Here is a 14941-nt window from a genome sequence, read left to right on the forward strand (position 1 = left end):
ATAAAGGAAAGCATTCTTAAGATGTGCTTGGATGCTGTTAGATTTCCTTTGTAGGCTCTACACACGGGTATAACCTACAGCAAGACAAACTACTGCAACTTAAAAGCACTACAAACACGTGACACAAGCTAGCCCTACCCTAGTAATGGTGACTACACCCCAGGTAAAGCGGGGCTAGAACTGTCGTGATTTCAAATACTCTGGATGTCTCTGCTACTCTGTAATTTGCTTCAGGTTTGTGTCTTAAGCTTATACTCTCCAATCATATCCCAAGTCCTATTGTATAAAGCTTTTACTTCAGTAGCCAATCCTGAAGCTAGGATTTGCCACTCAGTAAAGGTGAAACGGCTGAGGAGCAACTTCATCATCATCTTTGTTCTTTTGCTTCACCTGAAACCTCTTCCAAACAACTTGCGTAGGATTTGTGCTTAAGTTCCGTATGAATTATTGTCGTATTTTAACCACAAGGTCCCACCAAAAGCCTCATAAGACTTGAGACACATACTAAACTTTGTCAAGAGAGTAAAACGTTCCCGGAGTCAGCGTTCAAATCGTTATTAGTTCGGGACAAGAGTTAAGGGCGTACTGCTCTTCAGTATGTTTTCTTCCCTCCCCTCTGAAGCCCCTACGACCTTAGGGCACTCGATTAGCAGAACTGCAGAATACGTGCAGAACATCTCCCAAAGCATACGTGAACACTACGCTGCAACTTTGGAAACGTGCTTCTTTCAGCAGTTTTAGACCGTTCAAAATAAAAGCCTTAAAGCAGTAAAAATCTTTTGATTTCGTTTTGAAGGAAACTTCGTAAACGGCCCACTTAACTCACTGGGTTCTGCTCTCTGAGAAGCAGAGTAGGGACACCGTCCTCGACACGGCTGCTCAGGGCGAGCGGCGCGGCGTTTCCCCCGGTTTCAGAGCGGCGGCTCTTTCCACAGGGGGCTCCGGGGCTGCTGGTGCCGCCGGGCGGCAACCAGCCCCCTCGGAGGCCGCTGGGGAGGAGGAGGAGGAGGAGGAGGAGGAGGAGGGAGGGAGAACGACTCGGGCGTTTCCGAGAGAAAACCGGTCGCCGCGGCCGCCGCCTACGCAGTTACAGGCCGGGCAGAGCCGCAGCGAGGCAGCGGCGGGGGCGGCGTGACCAGTTCGCCCCCCGCACGCACGCACACACGCACGCAGCGAGGGCCGGGGCAGACCCACAGCCCTTCACCGGGCCCGCGCGAGGCGGGCAGCCCAGCGGCAAGGCCGGCCCGAGGCCCCCGCGCAGCGCAGGGCCCAGCCCCAGCCCCGCCATTCACGGCCCGCGCTCCCCGGCCTGCCTCCCTCCCCCGCTGCGGGCCGGGGGCGGCGGCGCAGGGGGCGGCTCCCGCGAGCCGGGCCGGGCCCCCTCCCCGCCGAGGCAGGTGGCTGGCGACGGGCCGCCCGCAGGGCCGAGCCCCTCGGCTCGCGGGAGCACCCGCCCCGCTCCCTCCCCTCCCGTGACGCCGGGGACCGGCCTGCCGGCGCCGCCCGCGCTCGCTCGGCAGCCGCCGAGGGGCGCGGGCCGCCTCCCCGCGCCCGCCGCCGACATGGCGGGCCGCCGCCGGGCCGCGGGCTAGGCCTCGCTGGCGCCGCCGCCGGGCCGCCTCGTCCTCCGCCAGCCCCGCGCCCTATGGGGAGGAGGGGGAGGACGAGGCTCGTGCCCGGCTCCTGCCGCTTCTCGCCGGACGCGGCCGGCCTTTACCGTGTCTCGCCGTGTCCCTGGCCCTCGGCTCCCTCGCTTCTGGCGGCGGCGGCGGCTGCCGCTCGGGGAGGAGCAGGGACCGGGGAGCGGCGCGGCGGCGGCCGGCGAGAGGGGGAGCGGCGGAGCGTGCGCCGCGGGGACACAGTGCCGCTCTCCGTCCGGCCGGGGAAGAACAGCCCGGGAGGAGGCTCCGCGCCCGCTCCCGGCCCCCTCCCCTCCCTCCCTCCGCCCGCCGCGCCGCGCCGCCCAGGCCGGCCGCCGGCCGCCCGCCCCGGCCCTGGCCCCGGCCCCCGCCTCGGGGCCGCTGCCAGCCCGGCTCGGCCCGGGCGGTGGTGCAGGCGGCGGCCTCACTCTAAAGGAAGTCGTTTGGGAAGGAAAACAAGCGATTTAGGAAGGGGCGGGAGGCAGGGGAGTGAAGTCCTGCGCCATGAAAGGCAGGCCGTGTTTAGTCTGCGGGCTGGCTAATTGCCGTCCTTGTCTCTGGATGGTTGCGCTTAACCGCCCTTTTCACGTCGTTAGCGATAAAACTGGCCGCTGGCTTCGCGTCTTAATCTTTGAAAAAAGGAACTGTATGCTGCACTGCTGTGGCAGAATCTGTGTTGAGAGATAGACTTTGCTTAGAAAGGGCATGACGACAGGATGCAGGTGGGTGCAGCGGAGAACTGCAGGTCGAGGACAGCAGGGTAGTTACGGCTATCAGCCGCGTAGCGACTGGTGGGCTTTGGATCAGTAATGAAAAGGAAGGGTGTTCCGTGTCTAGTGCCGCTGCCCTGTGTTACTAGCAGTTTATAACGTGGCAGCAGAAGAGTTCTGAGCGCGGTCTAGAACGAGGCTGATTCTGGGGCAGAAACTAGCGTTTCCGCGGCCGTCACGGGATCGGCGGTGTTCGTGAAGGAGCAGGAGGAGAGCGGAGGGGTCTGGCGCCTGCCGCGGGGTGGAGGAGGGAGCGGCAGCGCCGGGCGAGAGAAGGAGTACCGCGTTAGCGGAGGGTTTCGTTAGAGAGACGTTTACTTCTGCAACAAGCAATGAGCACTTGACAGATGGACAGTCATGCAAAAGAGGGTATAATAAACAGATTTTATTTACGTGTATGAGTAATATATATATGTATAGTATCATATATAAAAAACCGGAAGAATCCTGATCAACCTTACCCATTAGCTGATTTCCAAGAACCGCACTTACATGTATAGCCATAGGCCTCCTTGAAAGCTCTGTCTCGCTGCCTGGGCCAGCCAGATAATAGGGCAGGGTCTCAACTGCTTATCTTCCTGCTTTTCACTTGGCTCCAGGAGGATGATGATTTTTTCTCACATCCCTCCTTTGTGCCTCCATTGTCTCGAGAGACCTCCCCTTCCATCTGTATTCAACCATCTCCCATCGTGGCACAATACCGCAGGAGGAAGTTAGCTGGAGATGTCACACTGCGATTTTCCTAGTGAACAGAAGCTTCTTCTCTTGTGAAAGAAGAGAATCATTTCTTCCCCAAAGGGAGTAATATTGTCTCCCATCACGATCTTCACTTGCATTGTAATTCATCCAATTCAGAGAACAAGGTGGTTTTCTCCCAGCCTAATTTCTCTTTCATTTTCCTTCGAAGAGGGAAACAAGAAGTGGCCTTTAACAGACAGCTTACACTGAAGCGCTACTTATTTAGCACCTAAGCTTACATCCTTCATCACAAGAAAGATCAGGAAAAGTCACTGCCAGTTTTGTGTCGCAGTGACTCCTGCTCCCGCAGCTGCTTCCTTTTGCAGTCTCGCTATTGTTTCACTTCACTGTCAGGGCTGACCTGTTTGCATTAGAGCTGCAACTTTAATGTGAATAAAGAACCAGAAAGTACAAAAATAATTGATAGTTTTAAGACGAACTAATTATGGGGTGGCTCACTTGTGAAACTGCAGAAGGGTGCTCAAAGTAACTTGATCACAATCCCCAACTGCCTTCCATCTGATAGCAGAGTAAGTGAAAAGCAAATCATTTTTGTCTCCAGGATTGCATGTGTTCTTGCAATACAAATAATGTTAACATTCTGAAAATGGTATTAAAAGCATTTAGTATGATTTAGGAATGAAATTGATTTAGGCATTGTTAATTTGCCAGTCACTCTGGTATTTCAGTGGTTATCTTGTAGTTATATGGTATGCTACATTTAAATAAATAAGACCAAACATTTACATTTCTAATACAATACTTAAAAGCATTCAGTCCACAGAATGTGCTGGTAGGTTTAAAAAAGAAAAAAAAAGACTCTGCTATGACTCAGTGAAGTAAAATAAGAAATTCTTCAATATACTAATATTATAAATGTCCAAAAATATGGAGGAGAACAAATATTGATCAGAATTTGTGTGTTTGGTGCCAAGTGGTGTTTTCATGCATGTACAAGGAAGCGTTTGCTTAATTTTTTCAGTATCTGGACAAGTATCAGAAACAAAATCTTTTCTCTTTAAGGGCGTGATGCTGGTAACGTGTTAATCATACGTTTGGAAAGATAGGTCATGTAAATTCCAGTCTAATGACTTTGTCTTTATATTTTTAAGTTGCCAAAAAAGAGGAAGAGAAAGGTTTTTAGCATGCTTGAATCTGATAGCCTCCATTGAACTGCATTGCTAGTGGGGTGTTGCTGCTGGCACTTCATGCATGAAAGTATGTTGTTCTTTGCCAGTTGTACACATTACAGTATTTGACACCATGAAAATGCCAGACTAATTTGGGTACTGGCAGATTTCTCACTACTTCAGTTAACACTTTAAATAGGAGGGATATTGGCATCTAGATAGTTGAAAGAACCTCTGGTACAGTGAGTGATTATAATTATCTGTATTCCTTTTTTTTATTTTCACACAACTATTTTCAAACAACACAGTAATCACCTATTATCTGTTAATTTTTTTTCATTCCTTTGTCTCTCCTTATGTCTACAGTTGGCTTGTTTTACTTGGAATGGCTTGAACATACAGCATGTAATCTGTGCTGTTTGGCACAAGTGTTTAGTCTGGTCTTCGGTGAATACTTTCATGACAGATTTTTCCATTTCAGTTTCTGCAATGCTGCCTCTTCAAATAAAAACATTTTACTGTGTTCTTGCTTATCTTATAGTTCACATTAAAATATTATTACCAAAGATGAGCCATAAAAACAAGAAAATGACAATCACTTTTACTGTTTTTGATTATATACAGCCTACTAAGACCACTCAGCAAATTTGCACCTGCTTTCTTTCTATGCAAAAACAATTTGCAGCTTAAAGTTTGAGTAACATTATGGTATATTAAGATAGACATATTTATCTTTGTCAGGTTTAAAGACAGTTTTATTTCTACTTGCAATAGCATATTGAATTTGCAATAATATATAGTATAGGAAAACATCTGAGAAATAGGGTACGTTAAAATATAAATAATGCTACCTGACAAATTTGTCACGCCTGACAAATTCATGCCTGCCTTCAGTAATCTAAAACAAGTTATCTTTCAAGGAACTTGAGGCATAATCTTCATCCTTATTGAGAGTTTCACTTTGGACAACTAATCAGAGCCCTAAATTGTAGTGATATTTTCCAGCCCTATAGAGTACAGAGGTGAAAAGAGCCCACATCTATTTCCCTCAGTAAACTTTGTGATACAATGTTGATTCAGTCCCTCCATGCCATAACCCTTCCTCTTTTTTATGGAGCCTTTCATTCTGTCCTCAGCTTTAGCTTTTATTCACCATTGAGGGAAAAGAAATGTGTGTTAACTGACACTTTTTTCTTTTTTTTTTTTAAATGGCATTTTACCCTAATGCTCTTTTAAGATGTCTTACTTGGCTATCGGAATCTCTGTATCTCCAGTTATCACTGTTTTGTCCAGGATATTGTACTTTGTGTTCCTACAGAAATAACTCCCCCCTCAGCCTGAATTAGATTCACAGAATCACAGAATCACAGAATCACAGAATGCTTGAGGTTGGAAGGGACCTCTGGAGATCATCTAGTCCAACCCGCTCTGCTCAGAGTCCTCTAGAGCACATTGCCCAGTACTCCGGAGGTAGAAATTTAATTCTTTAATTCTTTAGGTAAAAAAAGTGAAAAGGGGAAGAGGAGAAGGAGGGACAGAAGGGAGGGGGGATATATTTATATATTCTTGAAATTTTGGAAAGGGGATGGGGAGAGAACAGAGATGATGACAACAAATGATGTAATCCAAGAGGTAAAGAATTATACTTAATTGTGTCTTCTCTGCAGGCAAGAAATGAGATCATGCTTATATGCCTGACAGAAACCCTGCTGCCACAAGGACAGAATTTGAAATAAGTTTGCACTTCAGTTTTGATTTGTGGTGAATCTCATTCATGTGTTGGATGTTCTCTGCTATGCTGCTTTTATCAATCTGATATGTCAAATTTCATAGAAATCAAAAATCCATCCTGCTCTGTTGAGTCTGGAAAGAGGAAAAACAAACTGTGCTTAATATTTCTGCCTTGCACATGACAAGAAGTAATAAGCTGACTTTCATTGTAACTGCCATGTGTTTTTATCTGTTGAATATCACTGTCTATTTTTAAAAAAGGCATTGAACTTATCCTATAGAAGATTTAATATTAGACATCTTAGAGATCTATGTATTTAAGGGCATTGTCTAAAAATTAAATCTAGGAGTAAAATAGTATATTTGTATATTAAAAAAATCAGATTTCGTTTATATTACTGCAATAATTAAACCAAGGTTAATGGAAAAAAAGAGTAATGTTTGGCATTTCTATAACTTATACCAACCCAGAAGGGTCTTATAAATGAATATACCAAGGAGATCCATTTCAAGCATCAGTCACTGAGGCCACCTCTCACACAAAGTGCAACAGCTGTTTAACTACACCATATGGTACCAGAGGGTAGGTTAAGAGACGTGAATGTAACATCCAGCTGAAACCATAGGAACTCTGTATGTAGAATGCTGTTATCTCAATTGGAATTTGACCAGGATAGGAAAGTTTACTTACTGTTTTTAGAAAACAATTCTGTTTTATGCTGACCAAGCAAGAGAATATTTCCAACAATACAACTAATGGCCTCCATTCATTGGTAAAGTCAGAGCTGTAGGAACAAACCTGCCCCAGGACACAAAACCTTCAGGTCTCCAATGTGCAAGGTAACTGCCAAGGTAACTGAAGGTCAGCTAAGGCAGTTGTGGCAAGATGACGGCAAGTCATAACTGCAGAAGACATTGCTCTGAACTGGAACTGGGCTAAATTTTTTCTAGGTTAAGACAGAACTAACGTAATTCAAGAAGTTGCAATGTGTGATTTTAAGTATTCGTTTTCTTGGGCAGCTGAGTTTCTGGGATATCTTATTCACAGTCAGGCCCCCCATATGAGTGATACCTACTGAATCCTAATCATCCCATCTTGGGCCTTGTCTTAATTAAGGAGAAAGTGGGGTGAAGGTAGAAAGGGAAAGAATCTTGTTGCTTTCAGTGGGAACAATGTAATACACAGTATTGGAGAGTTAAAGTAATCTTATGTTCCTACCTGTTTACTTTTGCCCTGGTATGACTTAGATGACTTTATGACTTGAATGAAGGGACAGAGTGCACCCTCAGCAAGTTTGCTGATGATACTAAACTGGGAGGAGTGGCTGACACACCAGAAGGCTGTGCTGCCATTCAGAGGGACCTGGACAGGCTGGAGAGATGGGCGGAGAGGAACCTCCTGAAGGTCAACCAAGGCAAGTGCAGGGTCCTGCACCTGGGGAGGAATAACCCCCTGCACCACAACAGGTTGGGGGCTGACCTCCTGAAAAGCAGCTCTGCGGAGAAGGACCTGGGAGCCCTGGTGGACAACAAGTTGGCCATGGGCCAGCAATGTGCCCTTGTGGCCAAGAAGGCCAATGGGATCCTGGGCTGCATTAGGCAGAGTGTTGCCAGCAGGTGGAGAGGGGTGATCCTGCCCCTCTCCTCAGCCCTGGGGAGGCCTCACCTGGAGTACTGTGTCCAGTTCTGGGCTCCCCAGTGCAAGAGAGACGTGGAGCTCCTGGAGCGAGGGCAGTAAAGGGCCACTAAGATGATGAAGGGACTGGAGCATCTCTCCTATGAAGAAAAGCTAAGAGAGCTGGGCCTGTTTAGCCTGGAGAAGAGAAGACTGAGGAAGGATCTAATCAGTGTCTATAAGTATCTGAAAGGAGGGAGTAAAGAAGACAAGGCCAGACTCTTCTCCGTGGTGGCCAGTGACAGGGCAAGAGGCAACAAGCACAAACTGAAACACAGGCATTTCCATCTGAACCTGAGGAAAAACTTATTTCCTGTGAGGGTGACAAAAGAACTGGAAGAGGTTGCCCAGAGAGGTTGTGGAGTCTCCTTCCCTGGAGATATTCAAAACTCGCTTGGACATGATCCTGCACAATGTGTTCTAGGTGACCCAGCACGAGCAGGGGGTTGGACTAGATGATCTCCAGGAGGACCCTTCCAACCTCAACCGTTCTGTGATTCTGTGATAGCATGTAAAAACTACAGACTGCTTTGCCAATTTTAGGAGATTATGGCATTTAGGTATTGCATAGCACCTAAAATAACTTCTTTTTCCTTAGAGCAAAACAGGTTCATTTCCTCAAATGTATTAACTCCCAAATTCACTTACTATGACCAGTCTTGTTGAGATGCCATTTCTTGAAAATGTCAATTTAAATTTGACATTTTGCAGAAAAGCAAAAATAAGTTATAATTTCTTGCTTTCTTCTGAGTATGTAACATTATTTCAACTACAATTTTGAGTAGGTTTGGATTTTATATTTTCATATATTATGGTTCTTAATATTTTATGATGTTAAACATTGTCTTATGAGTCTATTACACCATGCTAAAATACTGAAAAAGAAATTCCATTATTAAAAAATTTCAGTGATTCCAAATTTAAAAAAAACTAGTATTTTCCTTTCACTGGAAATTTAGTAATGCCTACATTTTTGCTCTTCTTCAGATATTTTTAAATGTTAAAATACGGGACCTTGCTTCAGAATGGAATTTGTGCCTGCATCTAATGTTACACGTATGACCTTGAATTTAACAGAAGTTTCAATCACCTATTAACATCCCTTGAATGAAAAAATGATTCTACTTGTCAAGACAGATGTCCATTGTCTGTACAGTTCACTTACTAGCAGTTAATTGCTTGCTAATCACAAGCGATTTACAAATGTTTACCTCACAATGACTGACCTTCAATTAATGAGAGATTAATATAAAGAGATTAGTATAAAAATCTATTTCTTTCAGAAAGAAGCCAACTACAGATCTGATCCAGATCTGCTTAGTTTACAAAATGTGCCAAGTCCACAACTCAAGAGCTTCAAAATTCTACAATATGTAAGCATAGCTACCCTATAGATTCCCTGTTTCGTGTCAATTCTCCTCAGTCCCCCATTGCTACGTCAAAACTGGCTTTCTGTAGCAAAGCTCAACCTGTATCTGGAACATCTAAGAAGTATTCCAACTGCTTGAAAAATAAATTAGGAAACTTCTTATGGTCTAAACCCACAAGCACTCATTTCTGAATTCAATTTTACTAACTAGTTTCTAAACTTGCATAACTTGTACACTGTATTTCTTGCACTGAAACAAGAAGCCAAGCAGAAGGAGATGGGGGAAGGAAGCAGAGAGCGCTGTGCATTTAATGAAACAGCTGCATAGAGTACGTCTTTTCTTTTTTTAAGGAAATCCTTTGTTCAGTGTGTGATTTTTTGCAACTGTCACATGACAGAACCTCGATTATTTGAATAGGAAGCTGACTCTGTAGTTATTTGGTCACCGCTGAATGGGCAACTGGGCCTTCCTTTGCTTTCCTGTAAATTCTGAGCTTTTTTGTTTGGTTGGTTTTTTGATCCCCTTAAAATCCACCTATCACTTCTACTTTTTAAGTCTGCACCCTCTGTCGCTGGGAATGGGGCCGCATTCTTTCCCAATGAATAACATCGGCAACAAAAGAAACACAGATTTAGACCCCTGCGGGCAGCTACAGACCACCTCGTGGTTGCAGAAACACGAAGAACAGTTACTCATAGTAATGGGAAAATCTACAGCTTCCAATTTATTTGAGGACTAGGTAAAAATTAGTTAGCTTGGACATGCCAAATTCATGCCTAAATCCAAGTCACGAGGACAGAGGGAGTCAGATCTTAAGACAAGCTCTGCTCCACCCTGCCCTAGCTCATGATATTCAGATTTATATCTGTAACCAGATTTAGCTCACACACATAATTCAGGATGGAGGAGAGGTGCTGTAATTTGGATGTGGGCCCATCTGTAATAGACAACTTAAAAAATAGTTTATACAACTGGCACAAAAGCATGTTTAATCTTTCTTCAAATAGACAATCAAACACTGAACTCTTAATTGCTTTATTCCTCTGTTTAAATCCCTCAAACTCTCGAAGAAAGAACACACTAATTTAAAAAAGGGTGATTAAAAACAGGAGTGGTTCCAATTTTATATGCAATTCTTCAATTTCTCAGTTATGATTTCTTCTATGCAGCAGTCATGCTTAGGAGAGAACATCCACACATTGAAACATCCCTTGGTACATTAAAACCAAACAGGAATTTTATCCTTATATTGTCAGTTTTTGTTAAGAACTTGACTGTTTTTCGCATGCAAAAAAAAAAAAAAACTATACAGACTACACAGTACTGAAGAGTAAAAGTGAAAAAGGCTAAACACGCAGCAGAAAAACACGCTGCAAATTTGTCCTTCATCCATGCACACACTGATAATTACTTCGCTGAGTAGCATTATGCAGTTTGTGCCTCTGGTGACTCTTAAAGGTGAACGTTTTCGGACTCTCATAATTGTAGTGGTTGCACTTCTACTTTCCAACTTCAGAAGTGATCAAAGGCACAAGCAAGTAAATCCCTGTCTGGATTATGTTTAAACCTATTATTAGAACTGGAATATGTGAGAAACAGCATTTTCATACATTTAAGCTTGCTTAATGTATCTGTCTCCAGTCAGGTTCACCCTTTTGTGGATGGCAGGTTGCATCACTCCCAGGTATGACTGTAGCCACTGTTACATATACGTTGTTCCCCAGACTCAGCAAGAGGAACTTTACTAACCATGGCAGCATTAAAACAGCAAGCAGATATATGCATGCAGAGGCAAAAATTCCTAATATATTTTGAAGGTCCCCTCCATATGTCAACAGGGAGGAAAAAAATCCACAACAATCACCTTTCTAACTTCAAATTTTGATAGTATGTTCTGATTTTTTTAAAATCTTCTTGCAAGTTCTCTCAGTTCGTTTCAAAAAAAGATTCTTTTTGTAGCTTCCAAATATGCAAAGCCAAAATCAAACTGGAAAGGAGGCTTGATATGAAGTAAACATTCAATGTAGGTATAACTAGTTTTAAGACACGTAATAATATATTTAATCATATTATTTTCAGAAAGTGGCTTCCTCAGTTCAGCTTGAACTTGGTGAAATTGTACCTGGTGATCACAAATACCATAATTAGAATATACTTGCAATTCACTTTGGATCCTTTTCTTCATCTTTTATCTCTGCATTTTTCTTCACTCCTATGAAGTTCCCTGATTGTCAGCCAGCTCTAAATTCTCTACTACTTGTGTTCCTCTTAGATCCTCCCATTTCTCCTGCTCATTCACACCTTTACCTGTGTGCCTGCTTCCCAGATCTGGCAACAGGCCAGAGAGGAACACAGACACAACCCCCAAAGTAGGGTTTTGGTAAAGCAGACTAAATATTACTACAGATTTGCTTGTGTAAATTCAGGAAATTATAAAGCCCTTGTTATTTTTTGTAATTCAGGGATTATGTCAGCATTTGTGAATTTATTTAGTCTTGCTTCCTACTTGCTACATGAAGCTGCTTGCCTAGGGGTTTTAAGGGTCTATTGCTAGTTCGTACTTTATGTTTTCCTGCCCTAGAATAGTAGTAACATTGTTCAGTTCTTTCTTATTGTATGCAGAATCTGATAGGATTGTCGACTTATTTTTTCATTCAAATATTTTTTACTATCATGCTGTGTGAGAGAACGTATAGCTGTAGTTTTAAAAGTAAGGATGCAAGTCTAAGTCTCAAGGCGGTGTAAGAGCTAAATCTTACTAAAAATGAATGAAGAAGAAACTGATTCACTCAAGCTTCTTCTCCATGTGCTTGCTTACAGATTGGCTTCTGAGCAGAATTTGAAGGACGCTTAAAATACTGATCAGATATATGTCAATGGCATTCCATAAGCAAAAACTGAGTAAATATAAAGTGGTGACTTCAGTGTTCACATCCTGGCTAAAAGACTTCTGTCTGCCTTTTCAATGGTCTGAGAGACAGGCAAAGGAAGTTTATAATTTTAGAATGTTCTTAACTGAAAATATAAATGATTAGCTATAAACATGCAGTGTCTTGAAGATAAACAGAACACTGCAGAGATATATTTAAGAAGGCAAGTGGTTATGTGCTTGATACAGTGTAGTTATAGTCTATTACACAGAGTACACATGAGCTGCCTTGCCAAATTCAGATAGGATATAAATATAGTAGTATTAGATGTTGGTAAATTTGTAAGTGGATTCATATCAGACTACTTTACAAACAGTAATCCCTCTGCCGATATTTAGTATCATCACCTTCAGTGATCACTCTGCCATCATGGGCTCTCTTTTACAATTCAGTCATGGAAAGTTCTGGGTTAGAAATCTTGACTATCGTGAACACAACTTTTGTATTTTCAAGCATTCGTGTTTCTCGAGTCTATGCCTTTCTTGTTTCTATATTTGCTCTTCCCTTGTCTAGTCTACTTCTAGATCTGTCTAGTCAATACCTGATATTTTAGGCTCGCTTTAGATACCATACCATTGATTCTCCTCTTTGTTAAATACCCATTCAAACGCTGGCTCAAATAACCTCACTTACTCTTTCTGTTGACCGATGTTGTTGTTATTAAATACTATGCACTGCCAACTTCAAACATGAAAGCTTCCTTTTCATTCCAAACATCACTTGATGCATTTTCCTGTTTCGCCTATGACCACCTATCACCATTCTGGACAAAAGTCATACAGTTTTCACTGATTCTAAACTAGGAGCGAGAGGGAACAGACATATAGAACAGCATCCTAAGTTTTAATTAGATGCTAAATGCATACAGCCAGTGTTTTGCCACACATCCTGAATTTTGGAAGGTCGTCTTCTACTAACATTCAATTCAATTCAGTTCCATGCTGCTCTATCATTATATTGTCAATGCACTCCTTTGTCATGCTGCCTGACAACCTGCATGTATGCAAACATCTAATACATTAATTGAAGTACAACCATAAGGATGAAGTGACAAGAGTTGTAGACTTCAAGTTATTTTATTTTATAAATTCAAATTATTCTTCACAAGGATGTGAACTTCCAGCTTTCATATTCAAGTTCACCAACGCTTACATGGTGTAGTGTTTTAATGAATGTCCCCTCAAACAGTTCACAGAACTCATTGACTGAATCATCATGAGCTGCTTTCCTAGCAACATAAACCTATATGATCAATATATTTCCTGACTTTCTTCAAAGGCAAATTGTAATGACTCTATTGCTCACAGGGTCATACCTAAACACTTTGAAGCCTCCCTGGGTATGATAAATGCAACCCTTTTCCAAGATTCTGAAAGTACACCGCACATTTATCCATCATCATGAAATGACCCCATCATTACACTACAACTCTGAGATTTCATGCCCATTCATCAAACATCTTTCTTTGACTATAATGCTAAATTCCCTCTTCTCACATTGCAAGTTCATGTTCATTTATATAGTTTCATATCAGGCTTTTCTTTACTGCAAGCAGCAGGCATTATATTGGTGAAAGGATTAGGAATAGCATTGCAAATACAATCAATACATTTCATGTCTGAACCCTCTTGATCAGAATTTTGTTAGTACCGTGTATTGACATGTTCTCATTTTTGAACAGATCATAGGCCAGTTCTCATCTAATTAGGGGAAGGAGGAGGCCAGAGCTATGCTCAGATCGTCTTCCCTACAGTAGGTAGTTGCCATGGGCTAAATGTATTACCAAACCTTCCCAGTTTTCTCAGTGACATTTCCTCTACTAGCAGTCCCATCCACTCAGAAGTTCCCCAAATCTACCTTGTTTATGACTGCCTAGTATTATTCAAAGAAGTGCCACACACTGCTATTGTAACTGCAGACTTCTACGCAGCCTGACTTGACTACATCAAAAAAAAAAAAAATCCAAGGATTTTACAAAATTGAAAACTTGATTTTGAAATAGACTCCTTTTAAGTGATCTTAGGCTGATGACATAATGCTCTTTGTCATAACTGCTTATGTTGTGCAACAATTAGAGAGCCAATAAAGAGATAATGAAAAATACAGGCTATCCTTTAATGTTCTATAAACAAAATAACTTTACTTAATGAATAAAAATAGAATGTAAGCTAACTTCATACTGAATGGTCTAGCTACAGAGACTGGTCATGAATTCAATTGCCTGGGATCAAATGTATCTAATCAGAATCTGTCCAAAAGAACATGGGACAATTTGAAGAACAGTGGATTCAGCCATGGCTTCCCTTATAAAAGCCTGAAAAAAAAACATTTCACCTCAAAAAGTAGAAAGATTTGACTGGTGAAACGCTTGATCTTTCCTGTACCAACTTATGAATGCGAATCCCAAGAAATTATTGATAGTGACAGGAAGAAAATTGAACCTTTTTAGATGTGGTGCAAGCGAAAACTCTTGCATATCTCCTGGACAGAAAAAAAGAAAAATGGTCATATTAAAGATATTATTGGAGAAAAGTAGACTTGGTTGTCAGAAATGAATAGGTGTAAATGTATGTGCTTTGGACACATCAGGAGTAGAGATAGAAATAGCCTTGAGAAAGTAATTATGGAATGAATGGTGACAAGTCAGCATAATAGAGAACAGCTAGAAAGGAGATGGATAGATAATATGCAGTCGATTGGTTTGACTTCAGTTATGGAATGCTCAGAACTAGCAATGGACCAAGGAGGCTTCTAAAAATGTGGCTGTATCACCATCATACAGGTGCTAATAAACTGTTTTAATTTGCAAACAAAGGAAACGTAACTGCAATTGTTCTGTCAATACAGTATTTTGTGAATTACAAGTGCACGCACAAACACACACACTTTCTTATATTACCTTAACAATACTCATTTCTAAATGTGACTCGGTACCATAAAACCTAGGGGCAAGTATA

General features: G+C 42.5%; 2 protein-coding genes across 17 annotated transcripts in view; one reads left to right on the top strand and one right to left on the bottom strand.

The window, feature by feature from the left end:
• The window catches only part of N4BP2 (NEDD4 binding protein 2), a 44813-nt gene extending 42874 nt beyond the window's left edge, over positions 1-1939 (bottom strand). For 4 of the 16 annotated variants that reach the window (XM_068943111.1, XM_068943108.1, XM_068943120.1 and 1 more), the window contains exon 1: positions 1718-1854. The gene's annotated coding sequence lies outside the window, so the exon portion shown is untranslated. Of the gene's footprint in view, positions 1-826; positions 1312-1717 lie in introns of those variants that run through there. The other 12 variants (XM_068943102.1, XM_068943121.1, XM_068943115.1 and 9 more) reach the window with 10 other exon arrangements.
• Positions 1940-2222: 283 nt separating this feature from the next.
• Positions 2223-14941, top strand: part of PDS5A (PDS5 cohesin associated factor A) — a 98904-nt gene continuing 86185 nt past the window's right edge. Inside the window, exon 1 of the mRNA XM_068943122.1 lies at positions 2223-2362. Within this exon, the coding sequence (XP_068799223.1) occupies positions 2346-2362 (17 nt within the window). The 5' untranslated portion in view covers positions 2223-2345. The remainder of the gene's footprint in view (positions 2363-14941) is intronic.

Source organism: Struthio camelus, chromosome 4 (assembly GCF_040807025.1).
Source record: "Struthio camelus isolate bStrCam1 chromosome 4, bStrCam1.hap1, whole genome shotgun sequence".
NCBI classification, from domain to species: domain Eukaryota; kingdom Metazoa; phylum Chordata; class Aves; order Struthioniformes; family Struthionidae; genus Struthio; species Struthio camelus.